The sequence below is a fragment of the Hippocampus guttulatus genome, chromosome 17 (assembly GCF_054856545.1).
Source record: "Hippocampus guttulatus isolate MCC_2025c chromosome 17, RoL_Hgut_1.0, whole genome shotgun sequence".
NCBI classification, from domain to species: domain Eukaryota; kingdom Metazoa; phylum Chordata; class Actinopteri; order Syngnathiformes; family Syngnathidae; genus Hippocampus; species Hippocampus guttulatus.
In genome coordinates, this window is record NC_141277.1 from 7,433,314 (window position 1) to 7,459,514 (window position 26,201).

The window sequence follows — 26,201 nt, forward strand, 5'->3', positions numbered from 1 at the left end:
AACCCGGATGTACATGACGTTTTCCGGGTTCAGGGGTTGTATTTCCTGTCCACTCTGTGACGCCCCGGAAAAACTACACTTCGCACCACAGAACGGTCAAAAGACGACAAAACTAATTCCAAAGAGGAGACAACGCAACTTGAAATCAGCTGGCAGGTAAATGTTTGCATTTTTATTGGCATCTAAGGTGAGGACCTCCATATAAACATTGATCGCCGTCTTTTTAGTCGCATCGCTTTTAGCATTAGATTCTTGTTGAATGCACACTTAAACGCTACAAAATGCGCGTTCGTTCAAAGCATTACAATATCAGCCACTTACCAAGTCAACAAATCGGTTGACGGTAGGTTACTCAAATAATCGAGTACTAAAAATAAAGTTCAGTAAAGACTGCAGAAAATGCTGCCAATATCCATTTCAATGCGTTTCTTTCCGGGCTAAATGACAAGCATCAAGATTAGACAACACGTGAATAAGCGCAATATACATAAAATATATAACGTAAGGGTAACGTACACAAATGTATTCAGCCTAACAGATAAATCCCCTGAATTTTCACTCTATGAATGATCATTGGTGGATAGAAACCTAGGCTGAAACTTGATAATTGATTACTTTTCTGATTAATCGAATAGGCTATGTAAAAAAAACAACCCACCCACCCCTCGTAAAAACAGGAAGCTATTTCAAATTTACAGTTTTAGGCAACGAACAAAGGTAAATAATGATTCACTTATTGTTTTGGTAACATCTGTCAGAAAACAGGCAAAAAATGTTTCCCCAAAGTAAAAGACGCTTGCTCATATTGCAAAGATAGTCAGTGTGAGAGCATTTCATTTTTGAGAGGGTGAAATTCTGAGGATTTTGACAATTTCAAGTTAAACAAGGTATCTAAACATGACCATAGTTTTTGTCGATTAAATCGTTTGTTGGAAAAGGAAGGTCACTGTAAAAACATTTATTTTTTTGGGGGGTATACTTTTCAGTTTGTGCAGAATTTGTGTGTGTGGGGGTATTGTTTTTCAGCCTCTCAGTGAATGTGTCTAAGAGAAGATGTTGAGGAGGAAACCTACTCGTCTGGAGCTGAAGATCGATGACACTGATGAATTTGAAAGCATCAAAAAGGAGCTTGAGGTTATTTTTCAATTTTATCATCTGGCTGTCACTGGTACAAGATTTATATTCCCTGGCTCTTGTTTTCTTTCAGGCACGGAAACGTCAACGAGAAGAGGCGGAGTCGGGAGGTGGAGTAGGTGGAGACTCTGTGGTCGGCAGCGAAGTGATTGGGGGAGAAACTCTACCCTCATGTTCAACCACTGCGTCGAGGGCGGAGCTTATTAACGAGCGAATCGGCTACAAGCCACACCCCAAACCAACCACCTTGCCCACACTATTTGGAAGTTTACAATTTTAATAAATTAACTTAATTCATGTGTGTAAAGATGATGGAATCATTTCGTATTAGCAGGGCCTGGCAATTAATTAGATAAAAAAAATAGATTACTTTTGGGGGTTGTCTTCCATAATTCAAAACCAAGCAGTAAATTCCACACAGTCATGACACGCAAATGTCTGGTGTTTTATTTTCATTATAAATGCATCAACTGTCTTATAAAGGGTTTCATCAATGGTACTATCAATGTGACTTATGTACAAAAAGGAACCAGCGGGTGGGGCTAAAGATAAACTCCACTCGTGCAGGCGCATCTTATCTTTCCACAAATAAATAACATTGTTACTGATTGTCTAAAAAAAAAAAAAAAAACAAGAAAAAAGGTTTTCTTTTAACATGCTGGATTTGCTGAGAAATAAAAAGTATAAATACAAATAAAAAGTCAAGCTATAATGTACATATATAAGGATATTAGTCCGGTTGCTATGGGATTAGAAGTGAAATCAATGCGTTTCATGTGGGAATAACATACTGGTTCTTTTTTTCTTTTTAATTAGTAATGCAAGCATGCACATTTCCTGTTTGACCGCCGGTTTTTACGTTTGCTTGACGCTGAGCTAAGGCAGCGAGCGACGCCAACGCCCTTTTGTGGATGAGTAGCCGCGAGACACGTTTTTAGTGTTCAAATGCCAAGCCCCCCAAAAATTAAATTTAAAAAAAAAAACCGACCACACTTCCCCGTCACTTCTTTTTGATGGCGGCGAGGTCTCGCTGCAGTTCGGCAAATTTGGGTCGCTCCTCTGGGCTGTACTGCCAACAGCGCTGCATCACCTTGTACACGTCATCCGGGCAACGTTGAGGACACGCCATCCGGTAACCTAGCAACCACAGCGTCACCCTTTGGCGTGCATGCGTGCGTGGCTGGGCGCGCTTACCTTTCTCCACCTGCTCACGGGCCTGCTGATTGGTCATCCCCGGGTAAGGACACACCCCCAGACTGAAGGTTTCCCACAGCAAGATGCCGTAACTCCACACGTCGCTCTCAGACGTGTATCGACCTGTTAGGTGAAAGGAGTGCCACGCGCATTTGTTATGTACTCAAGCTAAGAACACTTTTTTTTTTTTTTAAACAAAGTAAAATATAAAAATAACTACCGGTAACTTAATCTTTTTTTTTTTTTTTTATTCAAGATACAACTCCATTGTTGCATCATTTTAAAAGCAAGCCCAAAAAGAAGTAGATGGGTAATGCTACAGCATGGCAAAAAGCACAACACAGATTGCACATTGAAACATCACATACGGCAAACTGCCACTGCTACTGTATATTCCGTTCGGTTTTGACGGTCCCGCTTTATCGTAGATTTTTGTTTTCCATTTTGTGGTTTTAAAAGTGTGTTTATATATGCTATGTGTGTCTATTTTGGAGATTTCAATGACTGTGACAGCAGGCATCTTATTCATCCTTACCGTAGTTGAGAGCTTCCGGAGCGGTCCATTTAATGGGAATCTGCTTGAGTCCGGACGACGAATAAACGCCGTCGTCTTCCTGACGACTCATGCCGAAATCGCTAATCTTCAACAAGCTGCCTTCTCCCACCAGGCAGTTCCTGGCTGCCAGGTCCCTGACACACACGTGCACGCAAGCGTGAGCTCGAGCCCGCGGCGACCCACATAGGTCCTCGACGCAACTCACCTGTGGATGCAGTTCTTACTCTCCAAGTAGGCCATGCCCGCGGCCGCATCCACGGCGAAGCGCAGCAGCTGCTTGGTCTTCAGCTCGTCTTTCTTCTTCCTCAGGAAGGTCAGGAAGTCGCCGCCTAACGGGTCGGACAGACGCGAGCCAGGCTCAGGAACGACGGGAGTCAACCGAGGGGCGCATGCGGTGCCCGCTTACCGGAAACCAGCTCCATGACGATGTAGATGGGCTGCCTCTGAGTGCACACGCCGATCAGTTTCACGATGTTGGGGTGATCGTACTGTTTCAGGATCCTGAACACACACGTGTATGCTCAGCACATTAGGCCTGCAAAATTAAACTAGGAGGATAAATTAGGAATTCCTCAAATTGGAACTTGGGCCTCAGTATTTTTTCTTTAATAATCTACACTCATTTGATCTGATTTGCAAAATTCGGGGTTGGAAATACAGTAGGGACGCCACCTTTTTTCAAGGTTCATTTTATTTGTATTAGGTCAAAATTGCCCTTTATTTTGAAAGGGTCATTTTCTCTGGAATACTGTATGTAATATGTAAATAAATCTTTCGGAAACACTGAGTTGCCTCACCGCCAACTGGGGGCAATTATGGCGATGCCCACCTGGCCTCCGAAAGGAAGCGGATCTTGAGTTCTGGAGGCAAATCTTCTTTGCAGGTTTTGACGGCCACCGCTGTTTTGTCTCGCAGCAACGTCCCCTTGAACACCTCGCCAAAGTTGCCCTGGAAGAGGAGGCAGCACAACATGATGAATAGGGCCCGCCCCACTTCATTGTTCAATATTAGGTTTTTGAAAAATGATTCCTTTCATTAAAAGAGGCTTGCGGGCTGATCGGCACGGTGGTCTGACACACGTAAGAGAACGAAGAAGACACTCGAGGGAAAAAGCAAAAATAAATAAATAAAATGTAGCCAAGTCTGTCTTGTAAAATCAATAAATATTTAAGTAGAAAGTATTGTAACATGGTAAAATGTTCTGTCTGTAATTCATATTTTTATTGTGGAGGGGACCCCAAAAAAAAGAAATTATTTTATTCATGATATATTTTCTTAATTCATCACTTATGGCAATTTTACTCTGACAAACAGGAAGTGAGCTCACCTTGCCCAGCAGCTCGCCCAGCGCCACATCCTCGTGGTTGAGGATCCACTTTTTGTCCTGCACACGTGAGGGGAAACACACACACACATGACAGACAGGGAAACTCTGCGACGTCATCAAGCCGTTTGCAAGTGCTTGCCTTGACAACGGGGTTGAGGAGCACCACGCCAGACTTTTTCGTGATGAGCTGCTTGGTGGAAAAGTGGTGCTCGATGAGCTGCGGGATGGTGGTGAAGCCCGTCCCCTCGAAGCGGTACTGATTCTAACGGAAGAGAGAGGCGGCCAACGTCAAAGGAGGGGCGCGGTGTGCTGTGGTGCGTCCTAGGGCACGTACGTCGGCAAACTGGATGATGAAGTGTCGCCGCTGCTCGTCCGAGAACACGGACAGGACGTATTCGCCCGGTTTGCCGTGACTCTCCCTCACCAGGAAGTCACCCTGCTGACGAAGTAGCTCTTGAGCCTCCGTGCGAGGGATGGCACCGTGGTACCACTCCTGGTCTGCCAGAGGGCGCTCCGACGATGGAATGACGTCAAAGAACTGCTGTCAAATTGTTAATTTTGGTCTTTTATTCTGAAAGTTTGGCAACAGGTATGTGACGACCATTTTCAAGTTGTATTGGTCAATCGGTCGAGAAACGTGGAAAAGCCACAGATGAAATGGCTCACCGAGGACGACGAGCCCAACATGGCTTTTGGCGAGCGGATCATTCCAGCCAGCGAGTGTCGCAGCGTGTCCAAGCGAGAGCTCTTCTCCTTGCCTTTATCCTGAAAACACAAGACAAAACAGGAAGGGCAGGCTTTTATTTTGAAAAGCTCCGCGCCAGCCCAACCCTCCGCCGACAGTTCTTACGGTGGAGCTGACGGAGCGAGTGTCGTCCTCGTAGGGCATCGCAAGCGGCGGTGGCGGGGGAGGCGGAGACGGGGCGTCCACCATTTTGGCGTCCAACAAGGCTTTCTGGGAGGAGAGGCGAGCCTCGGAGCTGCGCAGGGACTGGACGGTTTGGCGCAGCTCCAGGAGGGACAGTTTCTGACCGAGGAGGAGCACGCAGCTGAGGACAGATGGACAGACAGACTTGGATCAGAGACAAATGACGCCGGTAGAGAGACGGAGGCGGAGAGGGCGACACCAACTCGGACTTCCTGTCTGCGTTCTGCTGGCTACTGATGATCTTGGCATCGAGGTCGTCCACCAGAGCCTCTTTGGTCCTCAGATTCTGCTGAGTCAGTGCCAACTCCTCTGTGGCTGACGACAACCTGAACATGAGATGATACACAAAATTCTGGATGATTTTTTTTGAATTGACTGTATAGTTGATTCTAGGTAGGCCTAAAAAGACTAAGCAAACATTTGCTTGTGAGTCGGCAGTTAAATAAAAGATATTTTTCCACACGCTTCGGGAGGTGTGAACGATTGATTACGCGGCAGGAATGGCCATTTTCCTCGCAAATGAGTCGGAATGACAGTGAGACCAATCACAGAAGCTTGCTCGGGGGTACATTTGCGCAACAGGTGAGTTCCAGGGGGCGCGTCCTCACATGGCCTGAAGACTGTCGGCCGTCAGCGTGTTCCACAGGATCTCATTGGCCGACAGGTTGTCTGTCTCGTCCAGCAGGGAGGTGTCGAACTCCACGTTGGCCTCGGGGCTCTCCGGAGACCTGCTTCACGCAAATGCAACAAGTCAGCGGACTCACCGGGAAGCCGAAAAAACCTCCGCTGTCACCACGGCGACCTGTAGGCGTCGATGAAGTGCTGGTATTCCACCAGCGGGTCGATCTGCTGGACCGCCGCAGAAATCTCTTGATGGACTTTTACCACTTCGTCAGTCAGCAGACTGCTGATCTCGCAGTACTCTTCCAAAATGTTCTTCCTGCACAGACGCGGCATTGATGAGCAATCGTCCCTCAGCTCTCTTATCCCACGACTAGCATGGCACATTTTTTTCCCATTTTTGAATGCATTGGGTCGTGATTATGAGTAGTATTTGGGTCAACATTTGTCTTCGCGTTACTCACAGAGCGAGCGTCATGTCCTCCTGCATCCTTTGGAGGGCGTCGAGTAGCGCAGGCGCCGCGCGCCGCCGATGTTCTTCCTGCGTGGTCTGCGCTCCGCACACGGCCACCACGTACTGGTTGTGCAGGTTGTGGAGCTTGGCGGTGGCTTTGTCGTAACGTTCGTGAGCGCGCTCTGCTTCACGGCCTGGTGCGTTGCGCACAAAGTTAGGGAAGGTTTTTAGGGCGGCTGTGACAACTTCTCAACACGAGGGTGCCCGAGTCAAACCTTTGCTGAGAGCTTCTCGGTATTTGTCCTTGGCGTTGTTGGCGTCGCGGCTCAGCTGGCGATACGTCGACTTCAGCTTGTCCAGGTCACTCCGAGTCACCTAGCAACGACAATACAAGGTCATGGTGACAATAATAATAATAATAAAAATAATAAGGGCAGTGGTCAACTGGTGAGGACGTCGTGATAATTAGTTAGTTCTATAAATGCAAGTTTCAGTGCGCGCGTGTGCCCGTCGCGCGTCAGCAGCAGACCTTGTGCTTGTGGCTCTCCAGCTGCTGATGAAGACTCTGGTAGCTCTTCTTCACCTGCTGCTTGTCTCTGATGAGCGTGGCGAGGCGGTGCAGCGGACCTGAGTTCAGGTCGTCGGCGTGACCCCTCATGACGCGACCAAGCGCCTCCGTCTGACGCACCACCTGCGACCACGACTGACACAACACGCGCGCAAGTGCGGCCATCATGAGAAGAAAGCGCGCCACGCGGGGAGCAACGGCGACGCAAGTGGCAGCGCTCACCTTACTGACGGTGCTGACGTAGTCGGCCGCTTCCTGTTTCTCCATCTGCTGCGTCATGTTGAGAAGCAGGGCGGCGTATTCCTTGTCGCTCTTCACGCGCAGGGTCATGAAACGCTTCACAGTCTCCAGCAGCTGCCAGACCCACACAACATTCAGTTGCCATTATTCAGCAGCACCACCAATCTGCCTGTGAGGCGTAGGTATAATATTTGTCCAGTAGGGGCCGCCATAATCGCGTTCGGCACTGTAGTAAGCATGACGTTGACTTGGAAATGTCAAAATAAATGATCAATTATCAAATTAACAATTATTTTGATCATCAGGTCATCATTTAAAAATGTTGGGCCCGACCAATGAGGAGTTTTTTCAGGTTGTATTTGAAAGAACAAACTTCACACAATCAACCTGACGAAGATTTGTTTTTTTTTTGTTCAATTAATAAAATACTTTATTCTTGGGTCCCTCAACACTTAAATGTATTCTCAAGGATTTGTTTTTGTTGGTTTTGGTAAATTTCGACGGGCTGAATGCACATAAAAAAAAATGTTGCACATTCTTTACACACTTGTTTCCATGCCAGTCTGCAGGAACATTCACAGACATTTCGCTTGGATTTGTTTTTGAAATCACAGCCCTAATTTCTGCTTCCAAGAAGGAAATGGAGAATGCAAAAGGAGTACCTTTAATTCCCAATCCTGTAGTTTCAGTAATCCCTCATGGGAATTCCTCAGATCCCGACCGAAGCCCATCGTGTGTCAGGCGGCGTAACGGAGAAGTCGACAGAGGAAAGTTTGCATGATCCACTGTGGAGGAACAGGAGACCAAAAAATGAACGACAACAAAAACAATACTCACATTTACTTTACTTTCTGGGCTGTACTTGGAATTGACTTCCACTGGTTCTGAGGACATGAACACACCCGTCATTCTTCATATATGTGTCAACGTTACGTTTGTGTAAATGGTTATCTAACGCCCAGTTATACAAATTTATAAACCATGCAAAACCAAATTAAAAGAAAACCCCTTGGATAAACTCACAATAGTTGCGTGTACAAAGTAACGCTAACGTAAAGCAGCCGTAGTCCATTCAAGTGAACGGAAAATCGAAGCTAGCTTGCTAAGAAACATTGGAGCGGACAAAACATCCCAAAGTGCTGCTGGCAAACTCCGGTAAAAGCCAAAAGGCACACGAGCAGTGACCGCCGGAAGTCTTGATTGGCATGTCCGCACTTTTATCTATTAATTGAGCGCAAATTTAGGCGAGAGAAGAGAAGGCGACCGAGGAGCGAGTGGAGTCCCCGGGTGGGACTGGAGGGTCTTCGAGGATTAACGACGTCTTTTGGTTTTTTTGTGCCCCACGAACCCACCCGAGAGGCGACTAGTGGAAGCGACACACTCGGTGTCCGGTCACCGCGGTTCTCTATGGTCCATGTCCGCGCTCATTTCGCCCTTGGACCAACTTTTCTACTTCGTTTTCCACTTTCTCCCAATCCCGTCCTCCGGAGAGCTAACAGCTAAGGCTAACAGGGAGGGGCTTTCACCGGAAAAGGAAGCACGATAGGAAGACGCCATTTTGCGTTCTCTGGAGGCGCGAGCAAAAACTTTTTAGAAACAAACACAACTTTAAAAAAAAAAGCTCTTAGACATATTAAGGCCGTACAATACGTAGACACCTCCAGATATAGTGCACGTAAACCATTGACAAACGACCTGAAATACAATATTCATGATTGTACCCATACATACGGAGACATCACCACCATATTGGATGTGTCAAGTGAAAGCCTCATTAACCATTTTACACTCATGGGGTCAACGCAACAATTACTTTTGATTGTAAATAGCCTTTGTAACATAATTTTTTACTGTCATTTTGCTAATTTTGTGGGATTTTTTTGCAGATTGTTGGCATAGGCGATAAAAGGCAAAGGTTTGCAAAAGCAGTGCATCAGACATTCATCACACATCAGGGTGCTTAATGGGCGACTGCAAATTTGTTCGGTGGGCTTTGGGAAAAAAAGGGTTTTCTCCAGAGCAAGCAGGTTGCTGGGGTACAATTCCCACTGAATTTCCAAAAGAAGCGACACGGTGGCTGCAAGCCGCAGCCATTTTTCCAGTTACCAATCAGAGGAAAACCGTTTTCCACCGCCAATTAAGGAGAAACAACCACCCAATCAGAGTGAAGCTTATTTATATATTGCATATTCATGAGTTAAAAATGAAACGCCTATAAGAACAACTGAAAATAGCTTGAACAATGACATTGCGGGCATTTCAAAGCTAAGTTATCTCGCGAACCCGACAAAAGGACATTAATATGATTTTGTGGTCTGGAACCTTGTCATTGTTCATTTAGTCAACATTCCAACTGTTGAGCAAAAGGGGGCGGGACCGGAGGGCGTGTCATCCAGTTGAACAGGTTTGGGCAGTCAAGCGAGCTTCAAGAACGCTGGAAAAAAAAAGACAGAGAGGGAGAGCAGTTGTGAGTTTTCCATTGTTTTGACCACAGCTCAACTTTTGTCCTCAAGACAAGTTAGCTTCAACAGGCAAGTCACATTTTTCTCCTTCAAATCGTGTCTTTTTCTCAACTGATTTTGAAAAGTGAGGTCACACCACGACTCGGCCAAGCGTACCGTTGGACAACAATGTGCTGCTCAAATCTGAGGCCAGATTTGCCCAGTTGTTGTTTGAGCAATGGTATCATGGTGCTTCAGGTCCAGGAGGTCACTAAACAGAGACCTTGGCCAAGGCGCTACTGTTACAACAATTCATTGAGCTTTAGAGTGCATTTGGGTTTGTTTGTTTATCTTTTTGTTTGTTCGTTAACAGACTTATTTCTGATTATTGGGAATAAAATATCCAATTCTAACTGAGTTGCATTAAGTCCACCATTACCAGACATATTTTTTTTAAAGATTCCGAGCATATTGTTTTTTCCGGGTATTGTTTTCTTGTCTAAAAATGAGGAGATTCGGGAATGGGGATCAAGATTTTAGGCGTAACTTTTTTTTTTTATGTTTTAACATTCTTTACATTCTTAATCTCTGATCCTTTATTCCAAAAGTTGGTATCATCGGAGAGCTTTCAAAACACAGAAACCTACTCATTATGTTAATTGTTTTGAATGAATTCATTAGAAAGTTAAATTAGAAACACGCAATAAGTTTTTACAATTATATATATTATATTTGTATATATCATTTTGTTATGTTTTAAACCTGTGAAACAATGTTCAACATTTTTGGACTAAACAAATCCAGTAACTGAATCCTGATTGAAATTGAACTGAAAAAAATAATTGCCAGATTAATTTATTAAAATTAGGTTTGGCAAGTCCAGATACCAGGTATCGGTGTTAGGCCGATACCGGCCTCATTCCAATGTATCGGTACTCGAGGAGGCTGCCAATACCTGCTGCTGATACTTAAAGAAAAAAAATCTGACACTAAGTCCTCCTCGCCAGCAGACATTTTTTTTTAATTTTCTGTCATTCATTGTATAAATACAAGGAGTTATTATGATCTCATTTACAATTCCATTCATATCACATGTTTGTGAATGAATCGTTACACCCGTACGAAACCCACTTGAGCTTTATTGAACTTTTTAGCACAATACTCTAAAGAACTGTCATTTTCTGCTGATGTATCGTTTATTACTGACATTTTTCCTTCCTTTTCTGATTGGCCGTCGGATCTCCAGGCGGCGCCATGTCGTCCAACATCCGCGTGTCGCTGGACAACCCGTACGGTCAGGTGACCATCCCCCGTGCCCACCTGCGTACGTCGACCGACGGCGCCACGGTGATCGCCAATCCGGCGGTAGTCAATGGAAACGACCACAACCCCTATGTGTCTCCACCGCCGTATTTGGTGAAGGAAGTGGAGGACGAGGGAAGCGGGGGGCGCTGCGCCTGCTGCTACAGATGCAGGAGGAGGAAGTGATGTCACAGCCGGGACACTGCGCCGCGACTGATTGGCTCTGAGAAAGGAAGACGTTGACTGAAGAGAAATGGAATGGCCGGCGTTTTGTTAGGGTGACCTTCTAGTAGTTAGCCGCAAACGACTAGTCGCTAACGGCTAGCCACTAATGACTTGTCACTACGAGCTAACAACTAACCGCTCTCAGCTAGCCACAAGCGACTATCCGCTATCAGCTAGCCTCACACAACCGACAAGCCTCCCGTTTAACACTTGGAAAACTGAAAATGAAAGACTGAAGGTGTCAATTGTTAAAAAAAAACCCAAAAACTAATGAAGGAACTTGCCATCTGTGGTTTTCTTTTATTTTGTCAACTGTGAGTGTTTTTATTAGGGCTCGGCGATAGAATTAATATTAGACCTTTTCAAATTGTCCCCACCCAAAAAAAAAAAAAAGGATGCTTTTTTGGGCTTTTTTTAAAATCTGCCTTCACCACCTCTCCCCCCAAGAAATATGTTTTTGGGCTTAATTTGGGGCGGGGCAGATTTTTTTCCCACATTAATACATCACAACATAACACCAAGATAATGCCCTCTGTTGTAAATACTAAAACACAAAAACCTTCTGCTAAAGATAATTGCCGGTTTAATTGATTATTCAAATTAAGGCTAGCGAGTACTGATATCAGGTATTGGTGTTAGACCTTATTTCAGTGCATCAAGTACTTGGATTGGCCTCCAAAAGAGTTCATATCGGTCGGGCCCGTGTTTTTTTTTTTTTAATCCTTCAAGATGTTGAAACATTCGTCAAACTTTGACCCGAACTGCAACAGAGCTGAGGTCAAGCGAGGTTAATGAAGGTCAACGGAGAGTGCAGGAGGCCACGCAAGGCAACAACTAACAGACTTGTTGCGTTTCGAGGAATGTTTTCTATGATCAAACGTTATCTTATAGTCAGTATGGAAAATGACAATATCTGATTTGTACATGAATACAGTTTTTTTTAACAGCACAAAGCAAATTGTGTTTCTTTCTAATAACCTCTTCTAACATCCATCCATCCATTTTCCGAACCGCTTGATCCTCACTAGGGTCGCGGGGGGTGCTGGAGCCTATCCCAGCCGTCTTCGGGCAGTAGGCGGGGGACACCCTGAATCAGTTGCCAGCCAATCGCAGGGCACACAGAGACGAACAACCATCCACGCCCACACTCACACCTAGGGACAATTTAGAGCGTCCAATCAGCCTGACATGCATGTTTTTGGAATGTGGGAGGAAACCGGAGCACCCGGAGAAAACCCACGCAGGCCCGGGGAGAACATGCAAACTCCACACAGGGAGGCCGGAGCTGGAATCGAACCCGGTACCTCTGCACTGTGAAGCCGACGTGCTAACCACTGGACTACCGGGCCGCCCTCTTCTAACACACATTTGTAAAAATTTATGTTGACACTGGCATATATAAATACCTGATTAAAATTGAATGTTGCCCTTTTCATCACTGGGGTATTACCACTTGGGGGCAGCGTGGCTCAGTGGTCTTCTTCCAACCAAGGTTGCAGGTTCCATTCCCAAGTGTCCTTGAGCAAGATACTGCGCCGGATGCTGCGTCATCAGGAGATGCACGAGGAGATGCACGAGGAGATGGTCGGTGTATAAGTCCTGCGATGACCTTGACGGGAGTAAAGCCAAAGTAAAAGTTGTTACCATTCACTTGTTGATAGAATGATACCACACGATTTTTAAATGTAAATAACAAAGCACAAATTTAATGTAAATAAATTAAACATGCACACACATAATTTGTGTACTATATTTTTCATAAAATAAAAAATATGAAACATTATTGAAAAGAAATTGTTTTAAATATATTTATACCTCACTATTTGAAACTATTTAAAATATAAAATGAAAATGTGTAAAAATAAATAGAAGCCTTTTTTGGGGGGCGGCGGGGGTAAAATGAACGTGAAAAATGATCAACTTCCACATGAGGCCCGCATGAAAGTGACACTAAACAAAAGCGTCCAATCACCAGTGACATCAGTGCAGCGTGGAGTCCTGTTGCTAGGCAACTGCCGGTGCAACCTGATAAGCGACAGCGGCAGCCGATAGAAAAAGACGTGTTGAATATTTCATCCAAATCCGACAAAAGTACCTTGAAGGCGAGCAGGAAGTGACGCCGAAGACGACGACAAGCGGCGGGCAACCAAGACGCTGCCGTGGCATAAAGAAGCGCAAAGTCCAAAACAGACAGGATGTGACATCATCAGGTAAGTTTGAAGCAAGCCCCTCCCTCATCGCCGTTTGCTTTTTAATGTTTACTTGGGTTATCTTTGTTTGACGATCATCTTCAGCATTCAAGTGAGGAAACTATGCAAACAAAATTTGAGAAGGGGGGAAAATGTTTTTTTGACGTGGGAAATTATTTATTGAGCTTTGTAGGGGACTTTCTCTGCCTCTTGCACTTAATGCCGCTGGATCTCTTCCAATTGAGCTCAGCGCTCCCCTGGCATGTTGTGGCGTAATACGACAATACACTGATGGCACGCAAACTGACATATTTTAAAGAGCCCAAAACATATATATGATAGTTTTGGTTTTATGACAACCAATCATAAGCTTGTGCGTGTGTAGATGAAAATGTCCCATGAAGCGGAAGAAACGCGTGGCGCCTCGACGGTGGCGGCATCCCTGCGTTGCATCGTGTGCTTCGGCCGCTACGATCTGGCAGCGCGGTTGCCGCGGCAACTTCACTGCGGCCACACCTTCTGCCAGGCGTGCATCAAGCGACTGGACATCGTCATCAACGAGCAGGTGACTTCCTGACCCCGACATAGGAAGTCGTGCCAGCAGCTGGCCACTCGCCCAAGTCGATTTTATTCGCAGTACACGTACACGCAGTATACGTGGTTTCATATTTTTGAGATGCTATTTAGTGTGCAAAGAAGGACTGCGCGTCAACCAACCTTACTTCCCGTTTGGTCTTGGTCAGGTGTGGATCCCGTGTCCTCAATGCCGCCAGAACACGCCTCGTCCCCGCGGGGGCGCTGCCGCGCTAGACCTCAACTTGACCTGCTTCTTGGCCCTCAAGACGCACGCCGGCTCCGCCCCCTGCATTGCAGAGGCGGGGTCGAACGGCGAGGGGGCTGTGGCCGGGAACGGGAAGAAGACCACATGGGCGACCAAGGACATGACCTGTGAGGACGCGTGGTCGCACGGGGGGCTCGCAGAACCTCGCTTTCATCGCCACGCCAACTGCTGTAAGCCGCTCTCCTATTGGTTGTGGTGCTGCTGCTGCTGCCCGGGGCGGGGATAAAATAAGGGGCGGTGTCTAATCACCATTGAAGCATCAAATAGTTTAAATGGACCTGATATTTTCCCATGGTGCCTTGACCTGAAATCCCGAGTAACCAACTTTCCTCATTGGCACCGAGAGGTCGGGTTTCCATGGAGCCATGTTTAAAATAAAATCCTGCAATAAAAATGTCAAAACAATCGCAACTAGTGCACAATAGATGATTGAGGTCCACCTTTAGAAATCGTGTGACGTTTACATCACATCAGAATGGGTCACGACCAAAGATGACAAAATGTCTCCGCTTAAAGCCAGCTTGTGAAATTCAGTTACAGTGGAGCACCGCTCTTCGCAGAGGATAAGGACCCGGCTAGCATGTGAACAGCGAAAATCTGCAAATAACTGATGTTCATTGTAATTGGCAATTTTTTAAAGCATTTTCTTGAAATGTTTTTGTGAAATAAATAAAATAAAAAAATAACCATCAAACCAACGGCAATAATCAGGGATGGGAGTGGGCCACTCTCCCCAAAAAAATCCAAGAATAATTGATGCAATTTGATGTTCATTATTTTTCAAATTGCAAATAAGAAGGGCAATTAATTTAAAATGCAAAATGCGAATGCGTTACACACCAAACAACAAAGGAAGGGTTTCACCCCCCAAAAATCTGCAAATGTGCGGGGGTCCACTGTACAACTCAAACAAACAGCCGCTGATTATTAGAGTCTTTTAAGGGCGAGGCTTAAATCAGAAAGTGGTGGTTGAAACATAACTTTCCTCTACCTCTTAAAAAAACCAAAAAAAACAAGGACTTGATTTGACATGATTATTTCCAAGATTTCCAATACAGCAGCTGCAAGGCATTGTGGGATATGTCCTCAATGTTTCCCCACGGGCAAGTGTCCCCTCTCGCCCTCCCCCCCAAGTTCAAGTTCAACCCAGCTGGTTCAGCCAATCAGAGGCTGCCCAGCCCCTCGCCCACTCTGACAGTTTGTCCCGGCTTGACGCTGAAGGCAAAACATTTGGGGGCTTCGAAGAGTACCACCACTGTAGAGCCTAAATTAAACTCGCCCACCGCCTCCCCCCGCTGCAGGGCCACACCCTCTTTGGCCAGCTCCGCCCCCGCAGCATAACGCAGGTCGTGGAAATGGCCTTTTTTGTCGCCGGGCGCATTCGTCTGCAGCTCCTGAAAGCGGCACCAATAGCACATAGCAAACAACACATTAGCTTTGGGTCTCCTCCATGCTTCTTGTAATTTTTTAATACGCGTCTGATGTTTGCCTTTAAGGGGCGTGACCTAGCAAGCGACGTACACAAGTCAAAGCGGTGGCGTTGGGTGTTTACCATGCGGCTAGTTCAGCGTCCGCTTCATGCTCCTAGCAAGTGTGTTCATTTTGCATTGGTGTGTTTCAAGAAACGAATGAAAGTGCATGAGCGGCCGTGGCTCTCCTTGCCCACTTGGCAGGGCATTGCAGTGCATTCTATACATATTTATTTTCCACTGCCCTCGAGCGATGGCATAACTGAAGGAGTCATGACCGGCAACCCTTGGAAAGTAACACCTATTTGATTCATTGTAAGAGTCTTTTTTGGAAGTCATGTGGGGAGTCAAATTTGATCAGAATCACTTTGGGAGTCGCTGCTGGAGTCACTTTGAAAGAGACTACTGGAGACACTATTACTGTCAGTTTGAGAAAGTTTCTTGAACTGATTGGAGTCACTACGGGAGTCATGCCTGGAGTCGATTTGTGAACCATTTTAGGATTTTCTACGAGAGTCACAATTGGAGTTGGGTCACTATTGGAGTCACAATGGGAATCACTTCAGGGGTCACTTTGAGAATCATGCGTGTGTATGCGAGTGTGTGTGCGCGCGAGCGACGACTGACTTGGTCAAAGTAGATGCGGATGGATCCCACGTTGGTGGCGCCGACGGCCGTCAATGAAAAGAAGCCATGTCGCCATCGTCCGCTCAGAGCCACGCGCTCGTTCAGGCAAAACAGCGCTTTCACCCGGCCCGCTACGCCCGGACTCACCGACAGCAGCGAACCTGACCACCATGCAGTTTCAATTAATTAACGCCGCACACACACAAGTTGTAGCCGTGCGCGCTGACCTGTGAAGTGTCGCCTGAGCGCCACCGTCCAGTCGGCGGGCGAGTGGAAGCGATGATAGTCACCGGGGGCTAAGTACACAACAGCGTGGAACAGGTCGTTGTCGGGACTTGTCAGGAGTCCGTCCCGGAAGGACGACGATGATGGCGACGACTCTGTACTCATGGCCGGGGTCACTAAGGGAGTCACATTCGGAGTCAGTTTTAAAGAGTCACTCTGGTAGTCACTTCAGGAGTCATGCTGTGAGTCACTTCTGAAGTCACTGAATACGTCATTACAGGAATCATTATTGGAGTCAGTTCAAGAGTCACTACTAGAATCATTTTGAAGGTCACTTTTGGCATCACTTGGTCAGTCCCTTCCACTTTGGGAGTAACTTTGGCAGTTTCCACGGAAGTCCTTTCACAGGTCACATTGGGAGTCATTTTACGAATCAATACAGGAGTCACGATAGGACTTGTTACTGGAGTCACTTTGGGCGTGAGTTTGAGGGTCACTTTCATTAGACATCCAAAAGTGAATTTTGAAGTCCCAGAGTCAAATTCGCTTTGACAGGAGTCCCTATGGTGATCAGTTTGCGAGTCAGAAGTGGAGTGACATGTGTGCTGTGATGCGGGTGTTGTTTCTCTCACGGTTGCCGTGTCCATCTTGCGGCCCCAAGAAGTGTTCCAGACTATACGTGACCCCCTTCACTTGCTCCACCTCTGAACTCAACACACGACCCAAGTGGACAATCCTGCCATCTGCTGGAGACACCTGACATCACATGTCAACGGTCATTCGCCACAGTGACATCATCATCATCATCATATATATAAGAAAGTGGGGAAAAAGGAGGAGCTTGTTAAGGAAGTCTTACCAGACAGGAGGCGGAGCAAAGCGGCCGTGCCGACTCTTTGAGAGGGCGCCGGAAAAACTCTCCGAGATTGCGGTATAGACGCAAGTCCTCCACTGCTGCTTCCTATTGGACGAAACAGCATGGTGACCACAGGGTGGCTCCGGTCCAATCAACACAAACTCCCCAAATAATGATGCTGATTTTATAGTGCCGTGAGATATTAGATTGTGTGCGTGCGCGTATGTTCTGTGTCCTGACCTGCATGTTGACTCCAAAGGTCCAGATGTAGAGCGAGTAGATGGGTTTGCGGAGCCATGTCGGAAGCTCCACCCCGTTGACGCGACCCCAAGCTCGAGACAGCAGGCGGGTGGGGAAGGAGCGATATAGCGCCACCTGTGAGACGCACACGACACTGCACGTGAACAGGAGGAGGGCGAGCGGTCAGATGCGGTCTGGCTGCAATAAGAGTGAGGCCCTCACGGGATTGGCCAGTGGCTGCAGCGTGCGGACAGGCAGGAAGTAGCAGAGGAATGCAATTGGCCAGCGACGCCAAGAGGCGGAGCCACGCACGCGCGCGCCGAGCGCACTCAGATGACGACGCGCCAAGTGTGGCAGCTGCAGTCTGATTCGTTCATTCATTTGATGAGGAAGAGGACCGGAAGGAAGCGAAACCTTAGAAAACGTCCAAAAACTACAGTCGTCCCTCGTCACATAACCGTTCACTTTGGGCGGACAAATGGTACAGCAGATTTTTTTAAGTCTGCCTGCCTCATTTCATGTCACAGATATTTTTTTGCTTCTTAAAATGCATCACAAGCACATTGATGCTCCATTCGCATGGCCGTAACTAAGTCAGTGTAGCTAACGGTTAGTAGCCCCTAGTGCAGGCTCTCATCCGTTGACACCCACGTCACTCACCGCCATTTTAAGCCACAAGCATTCAAAAGCACTGATACTACAGTGTAGAACATGAGGATAGCAACCCAAAGCGGACAAAAATAATAACACCTCACATATATATTTTGGCTTGGTACAGTATTAAGCATCAAACTTTCAAATAAATCAAAAAATAAAGCTAGATGGTCCCAACGTTGAAGAATTTTGTCAATGGCGGGGTGTTCGGTAACCTACATGATAAACGAGGGACTACTGTAATCATCTTATTTACTTAAAAACGAACTCATGAGCTGGTCTCTCACACACCCTCACGCAAACATCCATGCAGGGGATAATTCTGAGGGCGTGTGCTAAATGGGTTAACGCAGGATCAAGCAGAATTAGGATCTCATGCTCCAACTGCGCTCGCGCACACACACACACACACACACAAATATCTTACATGCACAAACACACACACACAACGCAAATATCACACACTGTATAGACAGAATTACTTCACACACAAAATATGCCAATTACACACCAACCATATCTCTCTCACACACACACACACACACAAGTTTTTATATTACCTGAGTCGAACTGCTGCTCGCTTCACCCTTCCACCTCCTCCCCCTCTTTCTCCCTCCCTTGTTCTGCCAACACGTCGCAGCGGGTCACGCTTACCACACGTTGCATCACGCCTACTACACACCCCGCGGTGGTGGCGACAAGAGCTGCCGCTCACCATGCGGCCGTTGTTTGATTTCGCTCGAGGACGACAACTCTTGTGTTTAAATCCCCCGCAGGGCTTGGCCCACTTTCGACTTCACTCCTAAGGCTCCACCCCCCGCCCCCCACCCTACAGCAGCAACTTCTCACCTGAGTGGGCGTGGCCAGTGCCGGTGGGGCTTCATCTTCCCGGTTCCGCCTCTTGTAATGCTGGTAACCATAGTAACCACCGCCTGTCACCACCAGGAGAGGGAGGGGCCGGGGACGTAAAAGTAAGCCGCGACCTGACAGAAAGGAGACAGTTGATTGGTCCTCAGTAGGCCCTGCCTCCTTTTAAAGGTGCTGATTTCAAATAAAAATAACTTTTTAATGCAGTTTTTTTTCAACTTACCAGAGTTGAAGAAACGTCGCTGGCTACAGTTCACAGGGCGAAATCTGAAACATCCAAATTAATATCAGCACTAGCATAGTGACACCCCCGTTTGTGTGGTACCGACCATTTCTGCTAGCTTGTCTATGGCACTTCCTATTGTATGATGGCTTTAGTGTAGCACAGGAGAAAACAACTTTGTGTTTCATGAGAGATTTGTGTGCGCACTTGATGTTGTGAATGAACTAAAACACCCTCCATGGGCAGAGGTGTTTTGCAGTTCATTCCCCTTCAGTGCCAGAGTGAAAGATTCGGTGCATTATGATTGGCTATAATTTTTAACGTGGCCACATTGTGTCGTTGTGATTCAAATTTGGTATTTTCAGAAAATTATACGAGGGAAATTTTATGGCAGAACCCCCGTGCGCTGCTTGAATGTTGAGTAAGAGCTACCAAGAGCCCAAAAGAAGGGGTTTGGCCTCTCCTCAGACCGAGCTTCATCACTTAATGCAACAACGTTTAGGATTGCAGCAGAATGAGCTCGTGAGGTTGACGACACCTGTTCACGTGACAATCACAGGAAGTTGAGAGAATAACCAAATATTTTGAATGTGTAATTACTACTAAAGGTCCCTTCAGTTTTTTATGCCATTTTGTCATAAAGTACACTAAGGAACGGAGCTAGAAAGCCATCAGCAAAAGGTAAACAAGCTCTAACGACAATATTGATCGATAGCGTGATCATCATGAAATTGGTCACACTGTGCACGTCATATGTCCACACGTACACAATGGAAGCGTCGCGTTTTAAAAACGTCACAACTTTAATCGCACTGTTGTCGTATTGCCACGTGTTTCAAGTTTTCAAAGGTATAAAAATCCCCCGAAATTCAAAATACCTGCAAATCTTCCGGCCGCACACGGTCCACAAGGACGCCGCCATCTTGTGTGTACGGAAATGACGTTTGATGACGTAACGTGTTTCCGTTGTTGTGAACATGTTAAATCAAAAAGTAACAAATCATTTTCAATTATCTCCTCTTCTGAATTTAAAACTTTTATTTCATTCATAGTTGCATGTTGGTTTTTTGGCATACATGATAAAAGTAATTGTCAATCCCCTCAGTTTTCCTTGACTGAAGCAAATGAATTCAAAATAAACGTAATTAAAATAGCAATGCGCTTAATGTCTTTCTTCACTTTGTTTCTCAAAAACGCACCATTCTTATGCACTCTTGCTGTCTACTGATGAATGACTTGTCTATAAAAGTTCCTGCACACATTAAACCTCTTGACAATACTCATGCTTGAAGTTCAACATTAGCATTAAGCCATTTGTCAGGTGTTCATGGGGTTTAATAAAATACATTGAAGTCAAAAACAAGCTTTTTTTCTTGTGAACAAAGGAAAACATGGACATGTACAATGCCTTAGTGTGTGTTCACAAAAGTGCACTCTTGGCATACGTCAACAAACAAAGCGATTGATTGAAGGATGCCCGGAGATCCGCCCACCCCGCCTCCAGCCGTGAGGAGAGACCGACCAACGCTTCCATGGCGACGGCATCCTGAGCCAGCGAGCGGAGGTGAAGCTGTCAAACAGGAAGTCAAAATGTATCATACCCGATCATCCCTTTCTATATGCCACATAAAAATCTATCGCAATTAGGTATGATTCAATTAATCGTTCTGACCCGAGAGTCAACTACATAGTTCACCGCATAATAATACATATGTAGAGTGATTGGGGAGCAGGAAATGAGAGAATGATTCTGAACGCAGTGTCTGTTACCTTGAGAAACAGTGACAGATAGGCATGTGCCAGATCAAAGTCTCGCCCACTGGCCAGCATGCTGTCAATCATGCGAATGAAGGCCAAAAAGAGGCTGCTGGCTCCACCCCCTTCAGGTGACAGACCCGCAAGCTCAACTGACACAGCAGATGGACCGAAACTCTTCAAAAGCTCCATGGGAACTGCGACTGAATGGACCAAACAAAAAAATAAATAAATCTTCATGATGGAATTATAATAGATGTAATCCAGTTTTGAGTGAATGCACTCACACGACCCTGCGTCAAGACCCGCCTCCAGAGCACAAGTGAACTTTGACCTCTGAGAGGGCAGACTGCAGCTCAGCACTTTTGACTGAAACAAACACACGATTATTAACACGACTGTGATGAATGTTGGTTGATGTAAAGGTGTAAGTAAAATGGTGCGATGGATGCTAACCTGCGTTTCATCCTGCGGTAGGGAGAAGCGCGGCGTGAGGCCTGGCACAGTGGGCAGGAAGAAGGGCGCTGACGCTCCCGACACGGGCGGAGTCACTGCTTTGTTCCTCCTCTGAAAACATCCCGCCATCATTTGTTACTTGGTGTGTGTCAAGAGGCCCAGTGTTGTGTGTTCAACATGTGACCACCACCTGATTCACATGAGCGTGTGCTTTTGGTCATGACATCATGCGTCACATGACACCATCCGTGTACCTTGATGGTGTCCAGGCACAGCAGATGTTTCCATCTCGACTCGGGTAGCTGCGACAGCGTCACAAGCTCCGCCCCCAGCTGCTCTGCCGAGCTGTATGCTTCGTCAGGCCCCTCCTCCTCCTCCTCCTCCTCTGTCACTTCCTGCTCGGCTTCCAGTGCCCCTCCGCCCGGCAGAGTCTCCGCCTCTGGCTGGTAGTCGGCCGGGAGTGGACGGAGCCCGACAGGCCCGCACAGGCTTTTATTGGTCCTGAGGAGGAGAGCCCGCTTTGTGATTGGCTGCTGTCAATTGCGCGAAGAGAAAGTGAAAATGTGTCGGCTGACCATAAACAAATGCCCAGGCAGTCCACGTGTGACGTTGCCAGGAAATCTCCAGTCGGGGACATGGACACACCCACTGGCGACATGGAAATCAGGAAGCAGTCCACCAGGCTGCACACGCAACAAGATTTTTAGTTTTGTAAGCACTTTGAGTTTTTTAACAGGGAGAAATTAGGCTCTCACCTTCCTGAAGGGAGGTCCCACGTACGAATGGTGCAATCCATCCCAGCGGTGATCAACCAGCGACCGTCTGGGCTGAAAGTCTGACAACAGACAAAATCAAAGGATCAATGGAAAGCCCAATGGCTGTTTGAGCACCTTTATTTCTTGTACGAGGCACAATGTACATTATTGCCCATTTTACTTTTTTTTGTTGTTGTTGTCAATGCGATGGTTCAAAGTTGAGATCACAAATGACTTGATCTGGTGCTATTCATTTTTTCCCGCCAAAACCTGGAAGGATGTGTGCGGGTTCATCCTTTGATCGCAAGTCGCTCACCATGTCGTTGGTGTTGCCGTGGTGACCCGCAAACTTGCGGACCACTCGCTTGGTTTCAACGTCAACGATCAGCAGCGTGAAGTCATCCAGAGCCACTGCCAGCATACCGCTGAGAGGAAGACACTTGTAAGTGTGTGTGTGTGTGGGGGGGGGGGGGGGGGGTGCATGCGGTTACCTGTCCCTGTGTAGCTTCATGGTCGAGGGCGCCGCACTTAGCTTGATCTGGTCTTCTTGTTTGCGGGTCTTGAAGCGCCAGAACTTGAGCAGGCAATCAGACGCGGTGGTGAAAGTCAGCTGATTGAGGGTGTCAGTGGCCACGCCTCGCACTGCGCCGCTGTGAGCTTTTGGGAAAAGGCGGAGTTACCAGGAGGGAGACGGGGGGGGGGGGGGTAAAACTGCACAGGGTAGAAGAGTGGCGAGAATCACCTTTGTGCTCGTCTCCAAAACAACCGCGATGAATTCCGGACTGCAAGTTGTAAATGTCAACGCGGCCGCACGAAGACCCCACAATGGCAAAGTTTCCACAGGAAGTGATGTCAACCGCCTGGGATATGACACGGGAAGTGGCGTAAGTGTGCAAAGGCCGGCAGCGCGTCGCTGTTAGGTGAGTGTTGTGAGCGCTGCGATTACCGCGGCGACGGCGTTGCTGTCGCTTCCCGGCGGTCTGAGGTGGTGCGCCCCCATGGTACAGCGCTGGTAGTTCCAAGTGGTGGTTGCCAGGTGACCACGGTGACACGCTATGATGCCGTCCCAGTCTGATTGGCGGGCTGTAGCTGTCAATAAACATGGTGAACAGCGACGTCACGTCGGCCATCTTGACTCTGAGAGGATTTGTCAATGTGTGTGCGAGCGCCAACCGCAGGAGAAGGCAGTGATTGCGGGCAGCCGCAGTTCCTCATACGACAAGCCCTTCTTCTTCTTCTTCTTCTTCTGCTCTTTCGTTTTACTGATGGAGCCTAAACACACACATGCACATACACACTTGAAGAACCAATCAAGTGGTGACGGAGTTATGGGTAGGCGGAGTCAGACCGTGTCCAAGGTTCTTGTGGAATCTCTCATGGACGGTGGAAAAGGACTGCAGTGTCCCATCTTGCCCTGAAGGGGAGACATTTTCTTTTGACCACCAGAATGGAAAATGGAACCTCCTGCCGTCCTGATTCTTCATTTTTTGCTTACCTGCACTGAGGATGTTTTTGCCGTCATTACCATGGTGACAGATGGTGGTGGGTGGAGCACTGTGACCCTGGCGATTTCTTAGCAACCTGGCTCCTCCCCCTTCCTGGTCCAGGATCCAGACCTGAAGAAAAGCCAAACAAAAAGGTGTGAAGCGGTCGGAGGTCCGGTTGGCGCTAACCACGGCGGCGGCGGCGGCAGCAACCTTAATCGCGTTGTCGCCGGCGCTGGTGATGAGAAGCGGTTCATTGTGCAGAAAGCTGGCGTTGACCGCCGTCTTGTGGGTGTGTCTTAGCTGAGCCGCCAGCTGCTGCCGCTCCAGGTCCCACAAGGCCACGTGACCTTGAGGGCTTCCTGCCGCTAGTGTGGGTGGCCCGTCTGCGGGGGGAGGCAGAGTCCCACGTCACCCAAAAAACAAATTCACATAGAAACCACACACACTCGCACACTCACCTGTCCGGAAAGCCAGCGAGGTGATTGGTCCCCAGTCCTGCATGAAGGACATCAGCGTCTCATCCAGTCGGATGTTGTGAATGATGATGCGGCCCGTTGCCGTGCCTACGCCCACCACATCCACCGCCGGGCTCTGTCCAGTTCAAAATCAACAAGTACAGGGAAACCCCGCTAAATTGCAGACTTTTTAAATGTAGATTATCTCTTCTTGAAGATAAACAGAAGCAGCAGTTGTTTGAAGGTTTGGAATAACACCAAATAGCCATGATCATTTCCCTTAACTTGTCTGTGACATTTGCTTTAAACACGAGCATTAAGATAAAAGGCCGTTTTGTTTGAACATTTTTAAAGGGGATAAAACTATTTTTTCAATTTTTTTTAATGAGTTCTTTAAATATGGCAGATTTTCTTGTGGGTCTTGAATGCATCCTGCACAACTAATGGGGGTTCACTGCATCACTACACAACAACAAACAGGCCTCTCTCACACACTCACACACATGTACACTGTATACAAATATCTAGCACATATACACAAATCTCTCACACGCAAACGCACAAACTCACCTGTTGCAGCACAGTGACACCTGCCGACCAGCCGGCAAATGTGTACAACAACTTGCTGGACGCCGCAAGACACAAGTGGAACACAACGCAAAAGACACACACACACACAAAAAAGTTAGCGTGATGATTCAAAAACGTGCAATGCATCAATATTCATTGATACATTTTTTTGTGGAGCACACGTTGCAGATTTGTATTTGCAGGTGGTCTCGCCCATCCTCGGTTGGATGGTGGGTTAGCGTGCTCGTAGCTAACCTGGTCTTGAGGTTCCAGAGCTGCAAAGCACCCTGGGAACTTCCCAGCAGGACTTTGTTTAGGTATGTGCTGGGGTGCATCATGGCCGACACGTCGAAGGTGGCGGGGTCAAAGTTCAGCTCCACATACACGTCTGCCGGAGGAAGCAGAGAACGCGTCATACAAATCACACCCATGGAAACATACAGAGAGACAAACTAACACGCATGCACGTACACACAAGCACAAACACACACAATTCTAAACATAGACACACACATAGGTACACGAATGACGGACGGAGGACCTCACCACCACGATGAACGTCCCAGACGATGACGAGCCCACTGCCATCAGCAGAGATCAGCTGGCCACCAAAAGGAAGCAGCAGGCACACTTTGTGTTTGTGTCCACGGTAACACATCACCACCTGCCTCACAGAGAATATTCAAGGCCCCGCCCATCGCATATTCTAAACTCCGCCCTCTCCCACAGCCATGTCATCCGACCTCTTTGTTCTTGGCGAAGGCGTACACAAGCGAGCCCGCGGCGGCGAATGTCAACATCCTGTCTGCCGCCAAGCAAGTGATGTCATCCTGGAGGCTGTTACCTATGTGACCCCATCACAGATCATCATCAATCGGGGTCCACGGGGCACGCTTCACTTTGTGGTCAAGCAAAACAAAGACAAATACTCACTGACGGCGACGATGCCCAAACGATTGACCTGGAACACAGGAAAAAAAATGAAAATGATGTCAGAGCACCAATGAGGTCCTTCACAACATTGTTACATTGGAAAGTTGTATTGAGAACGTCCAAGGACAATAGGGAATTTATTTTTTCATACAGTTGTACATACATAACAAACATACAGCCCAACACGTCCAGTTGCAGACAGGATACAATGCAAAATATAGACATTATAAAACGGTCAACTCAGAAACACTTTCTCAATTTGATCAGGGGTAACAACCAAAGTTTTGGTTCTTACGTTGTACGTGTGTAAACATTTCCCGATTGACGTCACCAGGTAGAACTCCCGATGCTTGCGATGATAGCGAAGCACGTGCGGCACGTGGTTGCAATAAAGCCCTAAAATCCGGAAGCCGCTAAACAAACAACTTCCACCTCCCCCCGCCATCAAAGCCGACAAGCTCAGAACTCAAGCCCAAAAAGACGACGACAACGGAAAAGAAGAGACCAAGACAACAAATCGGCCGAGACGAGCGAGAGGAAGAGGCAAATTGAGTGGGACGCAACAAAAAGGCTCCGTGTGGAAAACTGCAACACCAAACGAAAGTTCCG

General features: G+C 47.2%; 6 protein-coding genes across 9 annotated transcripts; 3 read left to right on the forward strand and 3 right to left on the reverse strand.

Annotated features, from left to right (window-relative positions):
- The first annotated feature begins 53 nt into the window (after positions 1-53).
- cdc26 (cell division cycle 26 homolog) lies at positions 54-1,441 on the forward strand. Its single transcript, XM_086135393.1, has 3 exons — positions 54-156; positions 1,027-1,134; positions 1,208-1,441. Exons 2-3 carry the CDS (start codon positions 1,054-1,056, stop codon positions 1,412-1,414), a joined length of 288 nt encoding a protein of 95 aa, XP_085991519.1. The 5' UTR covers positions 54-156; positions 1,027-1,053; the 3' UTR covers positions 1,415-1,441.
- Positions 1,442-1,558: 117 nt separating this feature from the next.
- On the reverse strand, positions 1,559-8,531 carry fer (fer (fps/fes related) tyrosine kinase). 3 transcript variants are annotated; one of them, XM_086135392.1, is made up of 20 exons: positions 8,375-8,531; positions 7,685-7,807; positions 7,005-7,136; positions 6,744-6,917; positions 6,490-6,589; positions 6,225-6,408; positions 5,942-6,079; positions 5,748-5,867; positions 5,343-5,465; positions 5,062-5,260; positions 4,878-4,976; positions 4,546-4,749; positions 4,351-4,473; positions 4,212-4,268; positions 3,714-3,832; positions 3,291-3,385; positions 3,090-3,213; positions 2,864-3,018; positions 2,329-2,451; positions 1,559-2,271 (listed from the first exon to the last, which is right to left on the reverse strand). In XM_086135392.1, exons 2-20 carry the CDS (start codon positions 7,751-7,753, stop codon positions 2,135-2,137), a joined length of 2,475 nt encoding a protein of 824 aa, XP_085991518.1. In that variant the 5' UTR covers positions 7,754-7,807; positions 8,375-8,531; the 3' UTR covers positions 1,559-2,134. The 3 variants fall into 3 exon arrangements, with proteins under 3 accessions (XP_085991518.1, XP_085991516.1, XP_085991517.1); XM_086135390.1 differs by having other exon boundaries at positions 4,546-4,752; XM_086135391.1 differs by having other exon boundaries at positions 4,546-4,752; positions 7,685-7,906.
- Positions 8,532-9,421: 890 nt separating this feature from the next.
- On the forward strand, positions 9,422-12,411 carry LOC147191888 (uncharacterized). Its single transcript, XM_086134730.1, has 2 exons — positions 9,422-9,553; positions 10,710-12,411. The coding sequence occupies exon 2, from the start codon at positions 10,718-10,720 to the stop codon at positions 10,949-10,951; it is 234 nt and encodes a 77-aa protein (XP_085990856.1). The 5' UTR covers positions 9,422-9,553; positions 10,710-10,717; the 3' UTR covers positions 10,952-12,411.
- Positions 12,412-13,052: 641 nt separating this feature from the next.
- On the forward strand, positions 13,053-14,252 carry rnf224 (ring finger protein 224). The gene is made up of 3 exons (XM_086134729.1): positions 13,053-13,200; positions 13,565-13,744; positions 13,923-14,252. The coding sequence occupies exons 2-3, from the start codon at positions 13,565-13,567 to the stop codon at positions 14,244-14,246; spliced, it is 504 nt and encodes a 167-aa protein (XP_085990855.1). The 5' UTR covers positions 13,053-13,200; the 3' UTR covers positions 14,247-14,252.
- Positions 14,253-14,941: 689 nt separating this feature from the next.
- pisd (phosphatidylserine decarboxylase) lies at positions 14,942-20,135 on the reverse strand. Of its 2 annotated transcripts, XM_086134728.1 has the most exons (9): positions 20,060-20,135; positions 19,182-19,225; positions 18,941-19,074; positions 17,438-17,572; positions 17,201-17,302; positions 16,974-17,097; positions 16,344-16,517; positions 16,117-16,277; positions 14,942-15,414 (listed from the first exon to the last, which is right to left on the reverse strand). In XM_086134728.1, exons 1-9 carry the CDS (start codon positions 20,101-20,103, stop codon positions 15,184-15,186), a joined length of 1,149 nt encoding a protein of 382 aa, XP_085990854.1. In that variant the 5' UTR covers positions 20,104-20,135; the 3' UTR covers positions 14,942-15,183. The 2 variants fall into 2 exon arrangements, with proteins under 2 accessions (XP_085990854.1, XP_085990853.1); XM_086134727.1 differs by lacking the exons at positions 18,941-19,074; positions 19,182-19,225; positions 20,060-20,135 and adding exons at positions 17,660-17,801; positions 18,652-18,888.
- A 66-nt stretch (positions 20,136-20,201) lies between these two features.
- Positions 20,202-26,152, reverse strand: wdr36 (WD repeat domain 36). The gene is made up of 22 exons (XM_086134726.1): positions 25,888-26,152; positions 25,593-25,620; positions 25,403-25,503; positions 25,206-25,323; positions 24,915-25,047; positions 24,660-24,714; positions 24,093-24,225; positions 23,845-24,017; positions 23,643-23,763; positions 23,496-23,561; positions 23,321-23,419; positions 23,094-23,236; positions 22,890-23,007; positions 22,639-22,804; positions 22,464-22,572; positions 22,148-22,227; positions 21,968-22,075; positions 21,647-21,893; positions 21,393-21,503; positions 21,224-21,305; positions 20,952-21,139; positions 20,202-20,751 (listed from the first exon to the last, which is right to left on the reverse strand). Exons 1-22 carry the CDS (start codon positions 26,035-26,037, stop codon positions 20,602-20,604), a joined length of 2,679 nt encoding a protein of 892 aa, XP_085990852.1. The 5' UTR covers positions 26,038-26,152; the 3' UTR covers positions 20,202-20,601.
- Positions 26,153-26,201: the final 49 nt, after the last annotated feature.

Coding starts and splice junctions, on each gene's coding strand:
- fer (XM_086135390.1), bottom strand. CDS start 7,753: ATGGGCTTCGGTCGGGATCTGAGGAATTCCCATGAGGGATTACTGAAA. Junction 6,409..6,489: donor CCGAGAAGCTCTCAGCAAAG/GTTTGACTCGGG, acceptor GCAACGCACCAG/GCCGTGAAGCAGAGCGCGCT. Junction 5,466..5,747: donor GCCGACAGTCTTCAGGCCAT/GTGAGGACGCGC, acceptor TCTCATGTTCAG/GTTGTCGTCAGCCACAGAGG.
- pisd (XM_086134727.1), bottom strand. CDS start 18,809: ATGGTGAGCGGCAGCTCTTGTCGCCACCACCGCGGGGTGTGTAGTAGG. Junction 17,098..17,200: donor TTTGCTCCGCCTCCTGTCTG/GTAAGACTTCCT, acceptor ATGTGATGTCAG/GTGTCTCCAGCAGATGGCAG. Junction 15,415..16,116: donor TCCGCATCTACTTTGACCAA/GTCAGTCGTCGC, acceptor TGCCGCTTTCAG/GAGCTGCAGACGAATGCGCC.
- rnf224 (XM_086134729.1), top strand. CDS start 13,565: ATGAAAATGTCCCATGAAGCGGAAGAAACGCGTGGCGCCTCGACGGTG. Junction 13,745..13,922: donor ACATCGTCATCAACGAGCAG/GTGACTTCCTGA, acceptor GGTCTTGGTCAG/GTGTGGATCCCGTGTCCTCA.
- wdr36 (XM_086134726.1), bottom strand. CDS start 26,037: ATGGCGGGGGGAGGTGGAAGTTGTTTGTTTAGCGGCTTCCGGATTTTA. Junction 23,008..23,093: donor ACAGCAACGCCGTCGCCGCG/GTAATCGCAGCG, acceptor GTCATATCCCAG/GCGGTTGACATCACTTCCTG. Junction 21,504..21,646: donor TGTGCCTGGACACCATCAAG/GTACACGGATGG, acceptor GGATGTTTTCAG/AGGAGGAACAAAGCAGTGAC.
- cdc26 (XM_086135393.1), top strand. CDS start 1,054: ATGTTGAGGAGGAAACCTACTCGTCTGGAGCTGAAGATCGATGACACT. Junction 1,135..1,207: donor GCATCAAAAAGGAGCTTGAG/GTTATTTTTCAA, acceptor GTTTTCTTTCAG/GCACGGAAACGTCAACGAGA.
- LOC147191888 (XM_086134730.1), top strand. CDS start 10,718: ATGTCGTCCAACATCCGCGTGTCGCTGGACAACCCGTACGGTCAGGTG.